The sequence below is a fragment of the Acanthochromis polyacanthus genome, chromosome 10 (genome assembly GCF_021347895.1).
Source record: "Acanthochromis polyacanthus isolate Apoly-LR-REF ecotype Palm Island chromosome 10, KAUST_Apoly_ChrSc, whole genome shotgun sequence".
Lineage (NCBI taxonomy): Eukaryota > Metazoa > Chordata > Actinopteri > Pomacentridae > Acanthochromis > Acanthochromis polyacanthus.
In genome coordinates, this window is record NC_067122.1 from 17,021,022 (window position 1) to 17,043,093 (window position 22,072).

General features: G+C 39.4%; 2 protein-coding genes across 2 annotated transcripts; both read right to left on the reverse strand.

Annotated features, from left to right (window-relative positions):
- Nucleotides 1-8: 8 nt before the first annotated feature.
- Nucleotides 9-4,272, reverse strand: ttc9c (tetratricopeptide repeat domain 9C). The gene is made up of 4 exons (XM_022220777.2): nt 4,151-4,272; nt 1,978-2,332; nt 1,407-1,589; nt 9-536 (listed from the first exon to the last, which is right to left on the reverse strand). The coding sequence occupies exons 2-4, from the start codon at nt 2,309-2,311 to the stop codon at nt 379-381; spliced, it is 675 nt and encodes a 224-aa protein (XP_022076469.1). The 5' UTR covers nt 2,312-2,332; nt 4,151-4,272; the 3' UTR covers nt 9-378.
- Nucleotides 4,273-7,157: 2,885 nt separating this feature from the next.
- On the reverse strand, nt 7,158-21,178 carry LOC110970492 (high-affinity choline transporter 1-like). Its single transcript, XM_022220781.2, has 8 exons — nt 20,902-21,178; nt 13,054-13,167; nt 11,830-11,985; nt 10,477-10,625; nt 10,094-10,237; nt 9,093-9,246; nt 8,806-9,023; nt 7,158-8,181 (listed from the first exon to the last, which is right to left on the reverse strand). Exons 1-8 carry the CDS (start codon nt 21,083-21,085, stop codon nt 7,642-7,644), a joined length of 1,659 nt encoding a protein of 552 aa, XP_022076473.1. The 5' UTR covers nt 21,086-21,178; the 3' UTR covers nt 7,158-7,641.
- Between the last annotated feature and the right edge of the window lie 894 nt (nt 21,179-22,072).

Below are 22,072 nucleotides of genomic sequence, written 5' to 3' on the forward strand. Positions count from 1 at the left end.
ACGAGGAGTTATTTAAAAAATATTTTACTTGAAAACTCAAAAAAAAAATCCACATTCACATCACTGACCAGACAGTCGCAATCAAGGAGGCATTTGAGTAGTGCATGAAGAGTCTCTTCAGCTTTCAGAAGCATTTTTGTGAACTATACTGGAGTTTCTGTGTTGCTAGGAAACCAACTTTTCTGTCCTCAGCTTTCTATTTTCAGCAGGTGACATCTTAACTTTCCCACTGACTGCTTTTTAGTATTCTGTATAATACACCCAAACACCTAACAGAGACACAGTACCATTAGCGAATCAAGATGTGGACATTCTTCAGTTGGTTTGTGGTAAGCTGAGGTTGGACAGTCTCTCAAGTTAAGACTTGATTTTGGCAGGCTAAACTCCCTCACCAACTCCGTTGGTTTGGTTAATCTCTTCTTCTGAGTCATCCTTTAGGCTGGAGGAAAACATGCCTCGATACATGGCTTTCTCTTTCTGTAACTCTCGTTTTAGTTTCTCCTCAGCCCTCTGCAGGTGCCTCCTCACATTGGCATCTGGACAGAAAAATTAAGGAGGTTTATTTTGGAGGGGCATACTACATACCACAAGGACTAAGACATACAGGAGAGGGCTGGAGGAGAGTTTGTTCAATTATGATAGACACACGGCATGCAGTTTGGGAGAATGTCAGCAAGGCGCAAAGAAAAATCCGACACTATGTCCTGTAAAAATTAATTGACAGATAAATTGGTCCATGAAATCAAGCACAGACGGCAGAATGTCAGTAATTTTATCTCAAAGTCCTTTAACAGAGGACATACTAAAAGCTGTATCTCACTGGACTGCATTTTAAATACAGTGGCATCTTGCAAAGAGTGTTGTTCTTTTACAGATCTGTTGATATATTAAATGGTAATTAAATCTGAAACTGAATCAGTAAAAACAGTTTGTATGCATTAATTAAATTATTTTTTTACAAATAACTATGAGGTACTATTTACACATTTGACAAAATTATCCACCTAAAATGATATATGAATATATAACAGGCTCTCAACACTATACTCTTCAGCCACACTGCAAGATAATCTGTCTCGTGTGTCTGTTTTAACAGATATGCATCCAGTTTAGTCAAAACAATTCATTTGTACCTAACACAGTCTTCATGAAAGCCTTGAGTCAACTGTTCTCACAAATACACATTTAACTGCACCTCATTTGTACTGAGTTCTGAGTGCAGCCAAAAATTATTCTGCCATACAACAGCCCTGCAGCTGAATGAACCGTGTATAGACACTGACAAACACTGAAGCTGTTGATGTGCTGCTTTTTGCAACCAAAAAGATGTAGACAAGACTGCACTGATCGACAGACATTTGTAAAATCTGCTGTGGATGATCATGCTGCTCTGGCTCTGTTCTTACCATTAGGCTGCTCTTTGGATGCCTGGGTGAGGTACTGTTTGGCTGTCTGTGCATCTCCAATCTCCAGAGTGGCCACTCCTGCCCTGTACAGTGCTTTGACATCACCTGGTCGCCACTGCAGTACAAGCAGACTGTACTCCAGCACACGAGCGTAATCAACATTCTGTCTCTGCAGCAAGCACGCTGAAAGACATAAACACAAAGTACACATTAAAACGAAAAATTAGTCTGAAGCTGCAGTCTGGTACAGTGCATCAACTGTTGACATTTATTTCTGAGCTGTACGCTTTTAAATAAATAAATAAATAAAAATATATATATATATATATATACACATGCTTAAATACATTTAGGAGCAGTGCCAAAATTACAGAATCTGTTGGTTATGTTCACATAGAATGATTATACAAAGGAATCCATAAAAAAAAATAGTGTCTACAAGATCTACTACTTGAGAAGTTTTACATCAAATTTGACAAATGTAGGTATATCTACAGTATTTCCACTAGAGTTGGCTATTAAGATTATTTTCACCCCTGGCCTTTCCATAGTTTTTTAAAATATTATGTACCAGCTAGGTTGTTATAACAGTCCACTTGCGTGCTTCTCAGCAAAGCCTCCTGTTCAGGTGTGAGCACAGGTCTCTCAGGTCCAAACCCTTTAAGCGACTTCATCACCTCAGAGTCGAGGCTCCGGAGGACCAGCAGAGCGCGGTGATACCGACCGATGGCCGAGCGAAAGTTCTTCTCCTTGTAGAAAGAGTTTCCTTCTGTTTTCATCTGTGCTGCTTCTTCTAGTAAAGTCCAAACTGACTTTGCAGAAGTCTGTCTGCGTCCAGGAAGGCTTGATTCTGCTGCTGCTGCCCCCTGTACATCCAGACTATCATCAGCTCCTGCAGCCTCCATCTCTGCTGTGGAGCTCTTTAACTGTTAAGTTGAGAAACATTATGTAAATTAACAGGTTAAGAAGCCATTGTGTATTCTCAGAGGGAAACATAAGCAATCTGCATATTTTACCAGAAAGTCTAAGAAAAAACTTGGGTCTTAAATAATATGGAGATATTAGAAAAAGTTAACTCCAGCTATTTTGAAACTCAAATCATATTAAGAGTCCAAGATGATTGCTCAGCTTCTGCCCCTTGTGGGTTCAAAAACAAATTGTTGGAGTACCCCTTCAAATTGTTTAGGTATGTGGAAGATTTTTTAAAATATAAAACACTTGAGAAAGGTATTTGATTTGCAATGTAAGTATTTAAGATTTAGTCATCACTGTGTGATAAAACTAAAATGTTTGATGGAGCATTTCAACATGAGATACCATCAAAAGTGTGCCTGACACAAAAGGCGGAGAAGATTCATTCTGAAAAGTGTTAAATTATATCAATTGTGTACAAAAACTGTTTGAGCTGTTCAACTAGTGATAAATTCTTTACAACTTAGTTATTCCACACCCAATCTGATGCGACTTTAAAGCACAATGATCAGATAGTGACCAGCACCCAGATTCTCCTCATAGCAGTCATCATAAAAGGCCTTCTTAAAATATAGATTTATTCTGGTGACATGATGCCACAGACAACAAAAAAACCCCACAAAAATGGTCTGTTGGCATGCTGCATGCTGGCACGTCAGTTAAAACCACAGTCAGACACTTCAAAGCCCACAACTTTACTATTTGTCCTCTAAGAAATTGTTTCTGGCTACATGATACAATGGACAATCTGCTACATGGGGGTGTGGTTGGATGTGTTCAATAATGTGACCCTGTACCCCAATTTCACAGAGCCCTCCAGGAACAGTGGGAGATCATTCTACAAACTCTCATCGACAACCTAATTAACTCTTTGCAGATGTGTGGCTGATTGTTGGCCCATAACCTCATTCACAATCTGCTCATTATTAAATGTAGTGCATACTTGGTTATTTCACGACCTGCATTCTGTTGTCAAGCTACTGCATTGTGTTGGAACAGCAAATACTTATTCCCCTATAATAAGTGTTCATTTAAACACTACATGCTGTGTATAAGTGTTTGCTCAGCCTCCATGGTTTGCTAAATGCACAGATTCAAATCAATTAATTGTTCAATTTCTTCATTAGAGCCGAAATGGATAAAGCCAGATAAAAAATTCCTTTCTTCAATGTCTTTCACCCAAGAAGTACCTGAATCAGCTGCATGAAGGTGGAAGTCACATGGAGAAAGCGTTTACACACAATACACAATATACATTATAAATAATCTAGAACAACACAGCCTGAAATACTGTCATTACAGAAGTGGAAGATTTCAGCTCCACACGGAGATATACTGTTAAATTGGAAAATAAAGCAAGAACACTTGACTATTGCCTGAGTTTAGCAGATCAAATACACAGTCTATGGAAAGAGTTGCAGCCACTGGTATAACATTAAAAATATTATGATGGTTTTGCATTTGCGCGAGAACTTCCAACTCTATTTGACAACACAAAAAAATGCACTTCTCTCTTTGTATTTGGAGTCCTATTGAACACTGGCTCCTTCCCTGCGTTAAAATCAGATCTACAAGCTCGTTAACGGACTTTAACAGTCCTTCTGCTCTGTAGTAAAACTCCAACGGTCGTTGCTAAAGCTAGCCAAACTAGCTGCTTTAACAAGCTAACTTCGTCTCTCACACACTACCCGACTTCCGTAATGTTCTTTTTATACAGTTCAACGTTTCGGTATAACGAAATATGAAGGATAACTTGTTATGCATCCTCTCACCTTAAGCCAGTGAAGAGATAATAAGCAGATAGCGGCGGCACTTCATGACAATCATCTTGCTGCTTGTTGTAGTGTATTACATAGATATATACAAATGGTGTATGGCAGGCGCTTCCGGGTTTTCTTCTTCGGTGGTAAGAACTTCATCTGAACGGATCGTTACTGCCGCTACTAGGCCGAAGAAGGAATTACCATAACAAAAACAGAAAAACGTCAATAGGTTTGTTTAATATATATGAAGAGTTCATTTGCAAAAACAGATAATTCTGTTTTGATAAATTTTCAGAAAACTTTTTTTTATTGTTTACTTGAGATAATATCAATCAAACTGAAGTTGAGTGGCTTTGACTCAGTAGAAAAATATCTGACAAAATAGAGAAAACCTAAATTATTAGTGTTATTATTATTATTATCTCAAGTAAACAATAAAAAATTTGTTTTCTGAAAACGGAGTTACCTGTTTTTGCAAATGAACTCTTCATATGTACCTATCAATATTGACAAAATACAGAAACAATATGTCTAACTATAAAGTATGAAGTCATCAAAGTACACTGTAAAAATTAAAATATGGCAGCTTCAAAGTAGTGCAGTTTTATGGCCACACATTGTAAAAGTATAGTTTTACAGTTACTATGTAAATTACTGATAATATAAGTAATATTTTAACAATACAAGGAATATTTATAAAACTGATTGATAATTTTCAGTGGTTTGCAAACCATAAACATGTACAATTTGTCCTTTAAATAACAGAAAATATCCATCCATCCATCCATCCTCTATACACCGCTTTATCCTCACTAGGGTCGCGGGGGGTGCTGGAGCCTATCCCAGCTGACTCGGGCGAAGGCAGGGGACACCCTGGACAGGTCGCCAGTTTGTCGCAGGGCTACATATACAGACAAACAATCACACTCGCATTCACACCTACGGGCAATTTAGAGTCATCAATTAACCTCAGCATATTTTTGGACTGTGGGAGGAAGCCGGAGTACCTGGAGAAAACCCACGCATGCACAGGAAGAACATGCAAACTTCATACAGAAAGATCCCAGGGTGGGATTTGAACCGGGGATCTTCTTGCTGCAAGGCGAAAGTGCTAACCACTACACCCATAAGAGAAAATATCTGTAAAATAATGTTGCTTTTTATGATGATTTAAAGACAGTGAAAACTAGTCTAGTTATACTGCCAAGTCCTGTAAAAGAGTGTATTAAAATTTGTAAAAATACAGATTTTAAATGTGGACATTATTTACAGTTTTGCCACATATTTTATTGGTTAAAATGTAAATGAATATTTCTCTGTAATTTTACAAGTTAATAACTGTCATTTAACAAAACAGGGAACATTAGTTACATACCTGTATATTTTTAAAAGATCAGTTAAAAACTGCTTTAATTTTTATTTATTTATTTTTTACTATCTATTGGAAAGCTTTTTTTTTAATTATTATTTTACAGGTGAAATTTGTCCATTGTGCTTTGGCTGATCTAAGTCAAACAGAAAAAAGGCTTAAAATGAATTGCATTTTTATCCCTCAAGAGGTTTCAGTTGCTAGATGGACACCCTACAATATAAGTAGCCTTAATTATCTTCAATATACGTAGACTACCTTCACTATGGGTTGCAGTAATTATTGTAGGTCATTATGATTACTATTAGTTGATGAAAGTCATTAGTACTGAAACTCATAAAGACAAACTCAGTGTTTAATTGCAACCACTAGCACTAAACTCATGCCATGTCACATCTCTTTTCTTTTTACCACCCAAGTCAGAAATTTTTGGAAAGATTTCTTGAACTCGCATGAACTTTGCACCAATGGATGACAATGGGGAAGGTTTTTCTGGTTTGCTGAAAAAACAAAGATACTTGTATTTTGGTTAATATTGTCATGGCATTAGTCTAGGACCTTTGTTTGTATGGAAACAAGCCTGTATAGGTAGAATGTGTAAATTTGTTAAAAACTCATTGAGACCTTTTACTTGTCACACGCTTATACTGGACAGGGAAATGCAATGTAGCCGTTCCTCAAGGCTGTGTGATAACAACAAGACATGATAGAAAAAACTTCTGAAAACAGAGAAGAAACTACTTCTAAATCTGAACATTCTTGTTCATTATATTCTTATATACTTTCCGGTTTTGTTTTGTTTTTCATACATGTATAACACATTTTGGCACTTTTTCGTTAATTACCGTGTCATTACTGTTTATCACTATGAAAACATTTTGTTCTTTGTATGTGGTGAGAGCTTAAGTCTTGATGTATTTGTTCATTTTAACATCTTTGTTAATATAAGGCTTGAAAACAAATATCAATAAGTTAACAACCTTAGAGTTATCTTTTAAGCCAAAGAATGCCTTTTTATCATTTTAGAAATATTTAAATGATAAAAGTCTGATCGTTTCTTTCTCAAGCCAATATAGAGCCACTACTGTTTATCTTTATTTCTGCAGGATAACTGCATAAAAACTCCACTGCATGTGTTGCAAGAGAGCACACGTTACAGTAGTTATAAAGTCTCTGCACGCTTTGCTATGTAGAATTAACTTTAAGATTGTTTTATTGGGGCTGCTCAGTGGAGTGGCGGTCAGCACTTTCGCCTTGCAGCAAGAAGATCCCTGGTTTGAATCCCGGGGTGGGCCTGGGATCTTTCTGCATGGAGTTTGCATGTTCTCCCTGAGCATGCGTGGGTTTTCTCCGGGCACTCCGGCTTCCTCCCACAGTCCAAAAAAAATATGCTGAGGTTAATTGAGTACTCTGAATTGCCCGTAGGTGTGAATGTGAGTGTGATTGTTTGTCTGTATATGTAGTCCTGCAACAGACTGGTGACCTGTCCAGGGTGTTCCCTGCCTTCGCCCGAGTCAGCTGGGATAGGCTCCAGCATCCCCCACGACCCTAGTGAGGATAAAGCGGTGTATAGAGGATGGATGGATGGATTGTTTTATTGGTTTAAATAAGTCTTGGTCCTACCTATTTATCAGAACCCTTGTAGTCTTCAGGTGGTAGTTTATTCTTTGTTGGGGGTATTTTCATTCTTTTTTAAAGCACTTTGGGTCACATTTAATTTGTATGAAAAGTGCTAAACAAATGAAGTTTCATTGATAGACAAGATAGTATCTTAAAAATCAATTCTATGTCAAAGCACTTAGAATGTATGCCTTAAAAATTAACCATACGCAGGTCTGCAACCACCTGCAGAATGCATGTATAGGATGCAACTGTTTTATATGAATAGATATTTATATACTCAGGTTTTTTACTTTAGAGGTTCTTTAAACGTTTATTTATATAAAACTACACCAGTATCATTCAACAGTAATTCGATGAGCTCTCAGTAAAACGTAACCAAAGAAATTAAAAATTAATTACATCCCACAGCTAAGATTATAATCTCACAGAGTATTTCATACAAAAACAGAGACATAAAAACATAACATCACACAAAACACATTTGTATCCATTAAACCACTTCTCAACATTACAGCTGATTAGTGTTGGGCATTAATTCTGTGTGAGCGTCAGGCCTGTCCCCCTCTGCTGTTCCATTGCTGTTTAATGCTAGAGTCACTGGGGGTTTCTGGGGCTTCACTTTGAGTACGTCCCACCTCTCTGGAATCAATCCTTTAACAAAGAGCTGTGAGGCCACGTAGGAGAACAACAAAGTGGCGATGATAGTAGATAACATGCAGATCGTCCTTACTGGAGAGCGCTGGACGTACTTGCCGTCTTCCAGAGTGCAACCTGGGAAGTGTAGGATGATGGGCAGCCCTATGGATGGCTCACCGCTCAGAACTCTCAGCAACAACCCAACCAGCAAGCCCATGATGGCACCGTAGCCATTGGAGATGTTAAAAAAGAGGATGCAGACCAGCTGAGGGAACATGATGGTGTAGGTTATGTCTGAGCCCAGGATCCAGAAAAGCAATATGCTGTTGCTCTTGAAGGTGAGCGATGTGCCGACCACACCCACCACCACCACGGAGATGCGGATCACCCACTGGAACTCCCTGTCTGATGCCTGCAAGGAGAAAAACACAATCTGAAAGCTGAAACAAAAATTAACCCTCCTGTTGTATTCACTTATGGGCACCCTCAAAAATATCGTTTCTTTGTCTGAAAAAAAGTCCTAAAATTCAGCAAAAAAATTCCCCAATTTTCCGAAAATTTGCAAAACCTTCAGGAGAAAATTTTCAATAATTCCTTAAAAGTATTCCTTAAAAGTTTTATTTTTTTAAAAAAATGACAAGAAAATTCTTGTAAATATTTTTTAAAAATGGTAAAAAATCTTCCAAAAAATCCTAAAAAATATCTTAAGTGACTACAGATATATCAGTAAAACTTCAAATATTTTCTTTAAGAACATTCACAAAAAAAATCAACCAAAATCCAGTGAAATTCGTTGGATTTTGGGTGCTTTTTTGTGAATGTTCTTAAGAAACCTTTTTAACATTTCTTTTTTTCCACCAAAAAATGTTCAAAGATTTCTAAAAAAATGTTGAAAATGTGGACATCAGAAGTTTCACTGGGAAAATATATTTTGTCCCCACATTTTCAAACTTTAAAACGGATCAATTTTGACTCGCACGACAACACGAGGGTTAAACAACCACAAATCCAGTCTTCCCTTTCGGCCGCTTCTTACTTTTGGTCTCAGGATGTTCTTATATATGTTGAGAGAGAAGATGGAGGCGGCAGACAGTAAAGCAGAGTCTGTGGAGGACATCACAGCGGCAGCTACAGCTCCGATCCCAATGATGGAGATATAGCTTGGAGTGAGGTACTGCAGGACAATCGGCAGAACCTGAGAAGCTTCTCCACGCTCGAATGGGGACGGGGAGCCGTATGAGGTCATGTTCCAGTCTGATGCCAGAACATAAGAATTAACACATTTTCACGCTTCTTCTGAGCTCTTCGGCTCTGTCGCTGTACCTGTTGATGCTGCGACGGCTCCCATCAACACAGACGGGATGCCGAGTACCAGGATGAAGGGAGCTGCAATGAAGCAGGTGATCATGGCTGTGGTGGATGAGGAGGCTGACAGGGTTCTCTGGTGGAAGTCCTGATATCCGAGGTTACCCAAGCACTGGAACCAAGAAAAAGCATGGAACTGCTCTTTACATCAAGGATCACAATGGATCATAAGGATCAATTTGCAGTTTTGTTTCTTCACTTGTAATGACTACACAACCGGACTTAGCAGAATTTGTTATACAGCAATAAAAAAAGAAGACACAATACACAAACTGTAGTATGACAGTGGATCACAGAGCAATTTCACATTTTGAACATTTTTTTCAGGATGTTATAATAATAATAAGCATACATTTAGGAAATAAAACTATTCGACAAAGCAAACGTAACTAATACTTGACTGATTCTGTCAAATTTATCTAAAATACTCAAACTTGACACAGCAATTTTGGTCATTTCAAAAGTTGTTATTTGGCATTAATTACTAAAAATGGTATTAGAAGCCCTCAAGTTCTTCCATTTGATTATTTTAATGGGAAAAAATGAGATCCTGACACTAACAGGGTGCTTTTACAGGTAACCTTTTTGTGTCAGTCTTATCTAATGCAGTCTCTAATAAATATTGCCACCGTCTATTTGAATGACACTTTCAATTTTAAGGGGTGGTGCACTTTCAGTGTAACATATCAGATATGATTTAATGTCATTCGTTTCTCAAACACAGCTCCCCTTTACTGCTGCAAACTCAAAGCAAATCTCTTTCGAAATCCAAATATCAAACTTGGCCTACACAATGCCTGAGCTGTGGCAGTGAACCAACACGCACAACAGCAGATAAACTGACTTCATTACTTTTATTTACACTTGTGCAATCTGTGAATGTCCCTCTAGTGGTTAGGAGTGACTGTGTGAGCAGAAAGAATAAGCAATAGTATGAATTTAGTGAATGTAGCCCTCACCAATATTAGGAAATTATCAATCCACCTCCATGCTCTTTCTCCATCCACAGAACCAATCCAAGGGGCCTGGTAGGTAAAGTTGTAAGCGGTCTCAGTAATGTCAGCTGAGTAGGGGTTCATCAGGGCAAAGGGCACACAGAGCCACTGCAGAACAGACAGGAAGATTTTATAAACACTAACATTTCCCTGATAACAAGCAGGACATTTGATTCACACTGGTTTGCTGCTGTTATGAGTTCAAACAGCTTGGCAGGGCATCAGGGAACCGCTCTAAATCCTTTCATAAGCAAAAGGACATTTGAAGGAAAATTCTTCCTTAAGCACAGTGCAGATAAGTATACAACATCATTGTCAAATGATTGCCTCTGTCGGTAAAAACTCACCAAACTGAAGAATATGAGGGTTAGCTGGATTATGTCGGTGTAGGCCACAGAGTAGAGGCCCCCCATTAGTGTGTATGTGATGGCGACTGCAGCAGAGATCCAAATGCAAATGGTATAGGACAAATCCAGAACCACACTTATTGTTGATCCTGCAAAAGTAACACAATCAAATGTATTTAGAGGCACACTAAATCAGTTTAAATCATATTTGCTCTAGGGCTGCACAATATGTTGTTTCAGCATCAACAACAACATGAGAAGTAAAGCAAACGTCTTCTTCTGCTCAATGCAAAAAGAAACGTCTAAGAGTTAGGGTTTTCTGTGACTAATCTACAAGAGAGGTCTGTCTGATAGAGCAGATAGAAGACGTGCAAAGCAAAATGGGTGAAGAGCAGGAGAGAAACACTGAAGAGGCAAATGTGGTGGCTACAAGAGACACATTATCAGGAGTACTGAAATATTTTAGTTGCAAAAAGGATGATGTTGACCAACAATGGAGACTTTGTCGATACTGTCTTGCAATTATTGCTTTGTAAGATGACTGGAATGTCAGATCGAAATTCCATCAAAGCTAGAAACTATTTTGGATGCCTTTGAAAGGGAGTGCTGCACTATTTGAGAATAGGTGCAGAAAGCTTTTGATGTGGATGCACTCACCTACAAAATTACCCTAATCACTCAATGTCATAAAGCCATCTTTTTTTTTTTTACAATATCGTGCAGCCATACTTTGCTAACTACTTTTCACTGATGCTAACTGCACATTTTAGTATGATCAAACTAAATGTTGAGCCATCACTCGTTTGCTTCTGTCTGATATTCACAACTTAGTCTCAGTGTGCAAAACTGTGCTGTAAAATACCTGAAACACAGCATAATTTCTTACAAAATCTGACAAACTTTAGCACAACCAGTCATTTTTACAGAATTACAAAATTGGAACGATAGCTCTCATCCATCATGGACAACAGCTCCCACCCACTGCACCGGACTGTAGTGGAGCTGAGCAGCTCCTTTAGCACGAGACTCAGACACCCTCAGTGCAAGAAGGAGCGCTACCGCAGGTCCTTCATCCCCACTGCCATCAGACTATATAACACTACTGTGTAGTTGTAATGTGCAATATTTATTATCCTGTTCTTGCACTTTTGTGACTTTTGCACTCCTCTGTTTTTGTTTCCAAGAGCCCTGTAACAGTAAATTTCTCCCTTGTGAGATCAATAAAGTCTATCTTATCTTATCTTATCTTATCTTAGTAAGATTCTTGGTTGACCTTGTTTGTTGGGAAATAAAAGCAAGAAGCACAAACGTTTCATTGGAACTTAACAAAGCGGTGATATGAGTGTCACTTACCTAAACCGATGAGAGTTCCTGTCACCCAGAAGATGTCAGATATGAGAATCGCAACAGACAGAACTCCACTTATTAAGTTTCCATACTTGATCTGGAACGGGTCCATCATTGTTACATATTTTCTGTCTCTCATTGCTTTGGCGAAGAAAAGTCCACCTTGATAATTGAAGCACACAAAAGGAGACAAATGTGTGTCTATGCATGAGAGTGCTACTGTATGCAGGCCTGCATTCAGTCAACGAGGGATAAACGTCAGACTCATGACCAGAGGTTTTTGTCTTTGTTCATTTTTAAATTTGTAGTCTTCAGCTATAGTTCGGACTCACAGTTGATCATGTTAGTTAAACAGAATTAATTACGGTAAACTCTTTCTGGGGCTGTGCATGAAGGTCTCATATTCCTAACCTGTAATGAATGTGTCAAATCTGTAATTAACATCCTGATACGTTAGGTATATGTTTTCAGTTGTGCCATCATACTGACGGTCAGTACAATGTTGCAACTGCAGTGTCACGAGACTGGGGAGCAAAAAAAAAAAATTCTGTAGCCCGACTTTTTGTGGCTTTGCAAAGAGTGGGTACAACAATTACACATTTGATGCCAAGATTATGTAGCCGAGCCACGCTATACCCATGTTTCTGACGGCACAAGGGTCTAGGGAAGCTCGACAGGGAGGGAGGCGGGCTAAAAGGTTGTCTATCAAATCCCTCTGCAGCAATTGGGTAGGTATACAACCAATCAACGCAACGAATAGGCTGACGTAGTTCCGAGAGCACCGGCGGATTGTGGCTAAGTCCCATTAGCTTCCCAACCAGCGGAGCCGCGGAGCCAACTGGTATATTAAGGATTTGCCATATCCCGTCGGCATAAGTCCAAATACGTCTTTCTTCTCAATGAAACACTTCAGTGCCGTCCTTTGTTTATCTTTCAAGTTGAATTTTAGCTTCAAATCTCTAAGGGCTGTGGCCAAAGCCGAGTCGAAAGATAACTGTTTATTGTGCGCCGGTTGTTTCTGTCAGAATCGTCACGCCTCTGTCGTCACTTCGTTACGCCCGCCTTCTGACTCTACACTTCATGGTGATTGGTCCGGCCAGTTTTAGGAGAATCCAGCCTCGAGCCTTATGGAGGGCAACTAGACCCACCCTGACGGAGAATTAAATTCGTTGCCGTGGGTTGTCTAGCGCGGCTAGGCTAAAAATTATGATGCATGTAAAAGTGACTTACCAATAATGAAAGACATGGCTGCTGTTACTGGCATGACTCCCCACATCAGCCCCATGGTTGGAGTGTACACTGCCTCTGTCAGACCCACGATGAAGCCTCCTCCGACAAATGTAGCTACACACACACACACACACACACACACACACACACACACACACACACATATATGTATATATGCAAATATATGAAGAGTTCATTTGCAAAAACAGATAACTCCGTTTTGATAAATTTTCAGAAAACGTTTTTTGTTATTGTTTACTTGAGATAATATCAATCAAACTGAAGTTGAGTGGCTTTGACTCAGTAGAAACATACATGACAAAATAGAGAAAAAAATATTAGCGTTAATATTATTATCTGAAGTAAACAATAAAAAAATTTGTTTTCTGAAAACAGAGTTACTTGTTTTTGCAAATGAACTCTATAAATATATATATACACACATATACAGTGCTCTCCATAATTATTGGCAGCCTGGTTAAGATGTGTTGAAAACCTTAAATAAATTCAATTTTTATTGCAGAAGCATACTCTCACACTGAAAATTGTTGAAAAATGTATTACAGGAGAAGATTAGGTGCTGTTTTGTTGGCAACAGGGGGTTGTACAAAGCATTAAAATCAGGGTTGCTAATAACTGTGGCACACATGACTTGATGTAAAAGAATTATTTCTTAATGTGTTATTTTTTCCCCACTGAATAGATGCACTTGAATTAAAGGTTGGATTTTCCTATTTTTTCATTGTGGTCATATATTATTTAGAAAACAGTGAATTTATTAGAAGATAAAGAACACATCTTAACCAGGGGTGCAAAAGACTATGAAGGGTTCTGTATGTACTTACTGCTGCTGTTGAAATCTACGCATGTTATGTTATAGGCTGTTTCACAGTTTTTAAAATGTTTAACTATCATTCATTAAACATGAAAAGATAAAACTGAAAAAAGGAGCCTGATTTAATTGAACACTAAGACAAGTCAATGTATTTATTTGGGGAAAATCAAGGTAGTTTTATGAGACAGTTGTTTTCTGTTGTTTGTTTCCTCTGGTTTTGGTGTTTTTCAGACATTTCTGCCATAAATTGAAGCAAAAAAAGGGCCCATTTGTGGTGCATTAAAGTGAACAAAATGCAGGAGATGAATGCCTAAAACCTAAAGACCCACTCCCAACGTGTAAAGCGACCTACACCCCTGCATGTGGGGCTGCAGCAGCTGATAGGCAGTAAACCAAGAGCAGGAGGATGCCAACGGGCAGCAAGGCATTTAAGAACAAGCAGCTGCATACAAGTGATTGCCAAAGTGAAATTGTTAAGAAAAAGTCGTGATAATCTTGTGCATTGTAAATTGTAGTCATACTGTCAGAGAAGCGGAGTGTATGAGGTGAGAAGTGTTTTGTTTTAAATAAAGCGATTACTGAATGAAACCGTACAATTACAGTATCACACACTGTATGTATATTTAGCTGATGAAGCTAAAATCACAAACATGTTAAGTTTGGTCCATTTATTTATTTATTTATCTTATTTCTATCTGTTGAGGAACATTAAATTTATACACCTTTACTCTTTGTGTTTTGAGCCATGCTTTTTTTCTTTGAAGGATGTGCGCACCGATACATTGAAGTGAAATATTTTGGAAGTGCCGAGGGAATTGTTGCTTGTTGGTCTGTGTTGATGAAGTTCTTGAGAAGGATGCAGTTGCTATACCTGTTAGATAAATAAGCCTGGAGTTATATTCTTAACAGGTTAAGACTCCAGGCCATAACGACTCCCATAACAACTGGGAGAAGTTTACCGAAGTAAGACACGAAAATTCTTCAAAGAATGAGAGCCGTTTTGGAAATGAATAAACAGTAAAGTTGTAAAGAGGAGTTTTGCTAAGGGCCAGAGCTAATAGTCAGGAAAAAGACTATCGACGACACATGAAGAAGGCTAACGGAGGAGCGACTGGAAGTATGTCGCCGAAATTTATTTTTTTAACAGAAGAAAAGCATGACCTTTGGGAAACAAAGTTCCTTGGTCTCTTGCACAAATTAAATCTTAAACCCACCCACTGAGGCTAGTGAAGAGCAGTTAGCTCAAGATAGCAAGAAGAATGCTGACTGCTATGCTGAACTGATAAGACTGATAGACAATAAAAGCTTCTTGTTCATTAGGCATGATGCTGCTGATGATGGCAAGAAAGGCCTGCAGATATTGAAAGCAAGCCAAAAATAATAGGTGTATACACATCATTGACCAAGCTACAGATGGCAAAGTGTTACAGACTATATGATAAGAGAAGAAAATCTCAGTACAACTTTGAGAGATGCAGGTGAAATCGTGAGTCATGGTACTTGGCAGGCTGCCAGACTACTTCAAGCCGCTCGCTGCCCATGTAAATCAAAGCGAAGATGAAGTCATGGACCTTAAACAGAGACTGAGAATCTACGAGGAATCTGAGAAAATAAAAACAGCCGAGTCGACGGAAAATGTGAGGAAAACACACGTGAAATATAGCAAACAAAATTCAAATAAACACTTTAATAAGAACAGGCATAACATTGTCAGTATGACATGATACAAATGCGGAATTAAAGGACACATCGTAAAACAGTGTGCTTGTGTGGCGCAAGAAAAGGGGTAATAAAGTGGTGGCACAAAGGCTGTAGAAAAAAAGCAGGAAGGTGGTGATGATGATCATCTCTTCAAGGCGAGACATGCAATAAACAAGAGTCCAGAAAGCAACGTGAAAAAGAAAGGAATTATGGTGGATGGAGGAGCAACATCCCTCATTACGAATGACATCAACAAGTTTGAGAGCCTCAATGAAACATTTCAGAGACCCAGTCACCCAGTCAAGTTAGCAAATGAGACCAAGTGCAATGGCAAAGCCAACCGCACAGATACAACGGTTATTTATCTCCTGGACAGCACAGAGCACAGCTTTGTCAAGCACTCTGCATGCCATCATATCCTAAAGACATCTTCTCGGTGGCGAGAGAGACGAATGGAGGAGCAACAATCATCTTCAAGAAAGACAACAGTCACATGACCACTAAGGATGGTAGCAGGTTTGACATTTATGAAAGTGGTAATCTGTATTATTTATCGATTGTGGAGCGAAATGTGGATAAGTGTAAAGTGTACCATGACATCCAGACCTGGCCTGAGATTATGGGTCATTGCAATTATGAAGATGTACACAAATTGCAAGGTATTGTAAAAGGCATGGGGATAAAGGGTCTAAGATATATGAAGTGTGTACGAAAGGCAAGTTCATGCAGAGTAGAACTAAAGAACCAGACAGAAAAGCTCTAAAACCCTTACAGCTAGTCCACACTGATCAAGCAGGTCCAATGAGAACCCCAAGCCTAGGGGGACACATGTATGCTCAATCTTTCACAGATGACTACTCAGGTATGTTTGTGTGCTGCCTGAAAGCCGAAAGTAATGCAGTTAATAACACAGAAAAATTCTTATCAGACATACCACCTTATGGTGAATTCGTTCAGACAACAGTACTGAATTCAAAACAAGAGAGTTCCAAGAACTGTTGACTAAGAATAGGATAAGGCATGAAAAATCTGCACCCTATTCACCCCACCAAAATGGCACAGTACAGAGAGGATGGTGAACCCTCTATGATATGAGCAGGTGTTTACTGTTGGGGAGTAAATTACCAGATAAACTATGGAGCTATGCTGTACAGACAGCTGCCTATGTAAGAAACAGTTACTAGAGTAGACAGGAAAAATCCATATAAGATGTTTACACGTGTGAAACCAGATGTTTCCAAGCTGCAGAAATTGGGATTTACCTGTTTTGCCTACAAACAAGAGAAAGGCAAATTAGATCCCACATGTGTAGAAGGCATTTCATTGGCAGGGACAAAAACAGTCCAGCTTATCTGGTGTATTATCTAGATAGAGAGAAAGTCCAAAAGCACAGGTTAGTGAAATTCACAACCAAAACAGCTAATGAAAAAGAGACACAAACATCTGAATCACACATTGAGTTCTGTGTGAGAGAGATACAGCCAATAAGCCATAGCAAAAGAGAAAAAGTTGATGAAAAAATGGAAAATGCAACAAGTCGCAGTAATAAAATGATGTTTCAGAGATTGTTCCAAAACAGGCTAAGTGCCTCAGCCAGCAGATGAAGTTGAGAGTATGAGGCCACAGAGGGCAAGGAAGAAAACAGTTTACCTCCAGGATTGTGAAACTGAGGAACAAATGGACAAATTACAAACTTGTATAGATTTCTTGTCAGGCCAGCAGCAGCTGGGCCTAGTTAGTGCCACTTTTTGCTCTGTATCTTCTCTACCTCTCTCCCTTCTTTAGGCTTGGCTCGGCAGGCAGGAGTGGCAACAGGTGTTCTTTATTCGTGATCGTGATCAGTGGGCGAGGGAGCAGCTGGGAACAGCCCATCAGATCTTCGTCACTTCCTTTTTAAGCAGACGCCACTCGCTTCTCTGTGCCGGATCGTAGCAACGCCCGTAATCATCCGATTACTTTTACCACAAGCCTTACCTACGTTGATCCTAACTCCGTTCTCTGCTTTTCTCTCTAGTTTCCGGTTCAGCCGCTCCAGTCCGCGCCTCGTCCAGGATCGCCATTGTCACTCCGTCTCGTGGATACTCAGCTGAGAAGTTCCAGCCATCCGGCGTCCTCTCCACACACCTATGGTTGCCTTCCACTCTCAGCCACCCGGATTGCCGGCCGACTGCTAAACGCCCCTCCGCCCTGGAACCCAGTCCGAGCATCCTAGTTCATCTGTTGTTAAGTAACTGAGAAAAACCGATTGTTTGCCTGAGCCGAAAACTAGTACAAAGCAGCATGTAATGCCTGTTGATTTCTGTTAAAGTTAAAACCTCACCTTGATGAATTCTTCGATATTGAGAAACAACCGTTGTGCTTTGTTAGTAATTTGTGGGTTTCATATGTAAGGGTAATCCTTTTGATTTAGAGATTTTGTGCTAGTGAATTTGTTCTCCAAGCCGCTAGTCTGTGCTGCCTCCATTCTGTTACCTTAAGTTCTTTCTCGCCAAACTTCCGGTTTCGGTCCCCTGCTTGGGATTTGTAGTCCATTTGTGAAGAAATTAAATTTCATTTACATCTAACCTTTTGTCTGTCTTTCCTGCGCCTGAGCTCCTCCAAAAACCCTAACATTTCTATTATAGAGCTGTGTGTGACATTCGTCAGACCTACAAAGATGCCATTAGTTCAACCAACTCAAGGTAGTGGATAAATGCAATGAATGAGGAGATGCAATCACTGGACGTAAACGAGACCTTCAGTTTAATCCAACTTCCACCAGGCAAACAAGCAGTGGGAGGTACGTGGGCGTATGCTCTAAAGAGTGACACTGATGGATTAGAGAACTATAAGAAAATGTTACAATCATGATAAACATTCTCACCTACTTTTACGGGGGTTTTAACTAGATTAGTGTGAACAAGCGCCAGATTTGTCGTTAAAATGTTTTACTCAGCACCGTCCACCAAGCCTTCTAACCTCAAAACCCCCCGTGTCTTCTTGGACATGGACGTGGACGAAGAACGAGCTGAGCAAATTGTTCTGGAGCTCTTGGCTGATATCACCCCTAAGACTGCTGAAAACTTCTAAGCACCGGAGAGAAAGGCATTGGCAAATCAACCGGGAAGCCGCTGCACTTCAAAGGATGCCTGTTCCACAGAATTGTCAAGAAGTTCATGATCCAAGGAGGTGACTTCTCCAACCATAATGGCACAGGAGGCGAGAGTATCTACGGGGAGAAGTTTGAGGATGAAAACTTCATTACGACTATGACAGGGTGGGTCTGCTGAGCACGGCCAATGCCGGGCCGAACACCAACATCCAAAGATCACATGCTTTCCATCTAAGAGCGGCGTAGTTGTCCCAGTTAGCCAGAGTTAACCTGAACCTTTACAAGTCCGTAACATACATACTATGAGACTCAGGGAAAAAAATGTGTCATTTTGATTTATTTTTTTACATAAATGAAGTGTTGGGGTGTTAAAACATATTGCAAAGATTTTTTTTAACTTTATAAACATTTCATAACGTGCACTGTAGTGGACAATAGGACGTCATTGATGTTTAATGTGAAACATTAACAGAGTAAATAAGCTGATCATGGAAATAGCTCATCTGGAATCTTCCATTAAATAAAACACAAAAGAACATATTTGTTTTAAACATACATTAAAACTTCACAGAAACTTCCCAATAACAATTCACAATGACTTTGCACTAGCCAAAAGGGTGTGTGGCAATGGGTGTGGTCAATCACAAAAAGGCACGCAACTCCCTAATGGCTTCATGAAACACGTACCACAAAACTTTGGGAAAAGGTTGGTCACAGGCTAAAGAAGAACTGATTAAATGTCTACACCCACTGGTCAAAGGGGCCCTAGGCTTGGCCATTCATAATAACACAACTAATTCCTAAATAGCTTCTTTGGATGCTTCATCAGATGCCAACAATGAGGTGTCTTAATTAATGGTATCTGATGAGGCAAGTAGATTTTTTTTCTCTCTCACCCTCTCCTGTCTCAACCACTGGGTTCTCATCTTCTGAAAGGTCTAGGTCTGAATCTCCTGTAATGACTCTCTGGAGAATTCTCCTTGCCTCTGTCAAAGACCTGTTCATCAGCATCAGCATCAAAAAAACTATTTAAATATGAATATCTTCCTTGCCTTTTCGTAAAATGTGCTCACTGGAAAGGCTGCCATTTTGAAAGGGCAAAGTAAGTTGGCAAGACACACCCCCACACCTATGATGTCATTTCAAAGCTAAGGTCGTCCACTCTGAGGAACATCAGGACTTAAAAGTGTGGCACATATAGTATTAGAGAAATGAACAAGAAATTAATGTGCACTACAGTGCACAAAAATGAATTGCCGGGTCTCAGGAGGATATGTGTATATATATATATATATATATATATATATATATATATATATATATATATATACATATATATATATATACATATATATATATATATATATATAGGCGAGGTATAATTGAACAGGTGTTCAATGCATTTCACTAAGTGTTATACTGTGCATAATTGTGTTTGTGACAAAAGTCTTGAATCTTGAATCCAAACGGCTATAAAACACACATTAGAATATTTATGACTCTACTGTTATTTATCACAGAGGATAGTCAATCAGTAACATTAATTTCACTTTGATTTGGCCATAAATTAAAGTGATATCCTGCATTATGAGACAGTGTGTGACCTAAAGGCACTGCAATACAACACGTGTTTAAATACATGAAGTATAAAGTTCAACAGCTTTATTGTGCAGCTGTTGATCGATAAAATAAATAAATAAATAACGCACGTTTAACAGTTGTCTAGCAGCAGTTCTGTCCTGCATTATTTCCAGTAGCAGGTTTGTTTTAACCGTCAAATACTTTTAAATTCCTCACTGTTCTCCATTAAAACATTAAAACGGCCTTTTAATTCATTGTAATCTCATTGTTTTTTAACTGTTGTGTAACTTTTGTCTGTTGTTTTGTTTTAGTTATTTTACTGTGTTTTTTATCCTCTCTAAAGTGACCTTGGGTGTTGTGAAAGGCGCTTCCAAATAAAATGTATATATATATATTTTTTGACTGCAGCAGCTGCACACGATAATTTATTTATTTTGTGCTGAAGACAAGTGACCTGACGCGTTGAACACCCACTGTTATGTGAACGCGCACAGTCTGAAGTTGGAAGTTTGAGTTAAGAAAGAAAGTTGAAACCCACCTTCATGATACCTGATAACTGACTGAGGATTTAGTTTTGAACTGGCTTCAGCCCTCTCATGTGTCCCAGATGTTTTGACCTGTCTGTCTGACAAAAACTCACCTGTCATGGTGAAGACTCCCACCGCCAGGCTGATCCCTCTGTTGCCCAGCAGGGTGACCTCTGTCCGGTTCGCCTGGCTGCTCTTCTGCTCCCGCTTGGTCTTGAAGGCGGCCCACACGCCGGTACCGAGCACCATCAGGTAGAAGACCACCATCACCACCAGCCCCGGGACGTTCAGGCTCATGGTGCACCGACTGACCGACCGACTGGTTAACTGACTGCCTCCGTGAGATCTCTCCGCAAACTGAAACAAGCAGGTCTGGTTTCAGCTGCAGTAGTGAACAGCGCGTCAAGAAAAAAAAAGACACTGAGGGGGAAAACGGTAAAAAAAAAAGAAAAAAAAAAGTTAAGCTTTATGGACCGAGTCGTGTAGGTTACCTCGTGAAGTAATGAAGACTTGTTAATTTTGCATTTCTTGAAAAGTTACACTTGTTCATTCACAATAACTGTATTTGAGTAACAAAACAAACAACAGTTAGTGTGAGGCTACATTGTTTAAAAAAATCCCAAAACAAACAACAGTTAGTGTGAGGCTACATTGTTTTAAAAAAAATTCCTAAACAAACAACAGTTACTGTGAGGCTACACTGTAGAAAAAACAAAAAAACAACAGTTACTATGAGGCTACACTTTAAAAACAAAAACAACAGCTTCTGTGAGGCTACACTGTAAAAAACAAACAAACAACAGTTACTGTTAGGCTACACTGTAAAAAAGGTTTTAAAAAGTTGAGATTTTTTGCAAATTACTGTTAACCCTTTTTCCTTGTTTTTGTTAGATTGCAAATCATAACTAGTAAAGAAAAAAATCGATCAATTTACATGATAACTGTAAAAACAAAATAAACAACAGGCCATAATGTCACGGTCGAGGTGGCGAACCGAGCAGAGATCACACTACCGAGGCGGAAGCAGGCTGTGAGAGTGTTTTATTGAGGGAAGGTTTATTCGTGAGAAGGTGGGCGATCGAGGGGGAAGCAGGGAGTCAGGGGTGGGTCTAGGAGGGAGTGGTGAAGAAGAGTCTGGGGAAGGGGTGACGGAGCCGGGGATCAGCGGGTTGCGGAAGTCTGGGCGGGACAGAGTGCGGTGATCTGGAGGAGGAGAACGCTCGAGGCGGCTGGGGAGCAGAAGGCTGGGACATCAGCGGAGGGAAGCCAGGTGCAGGTGGTCCG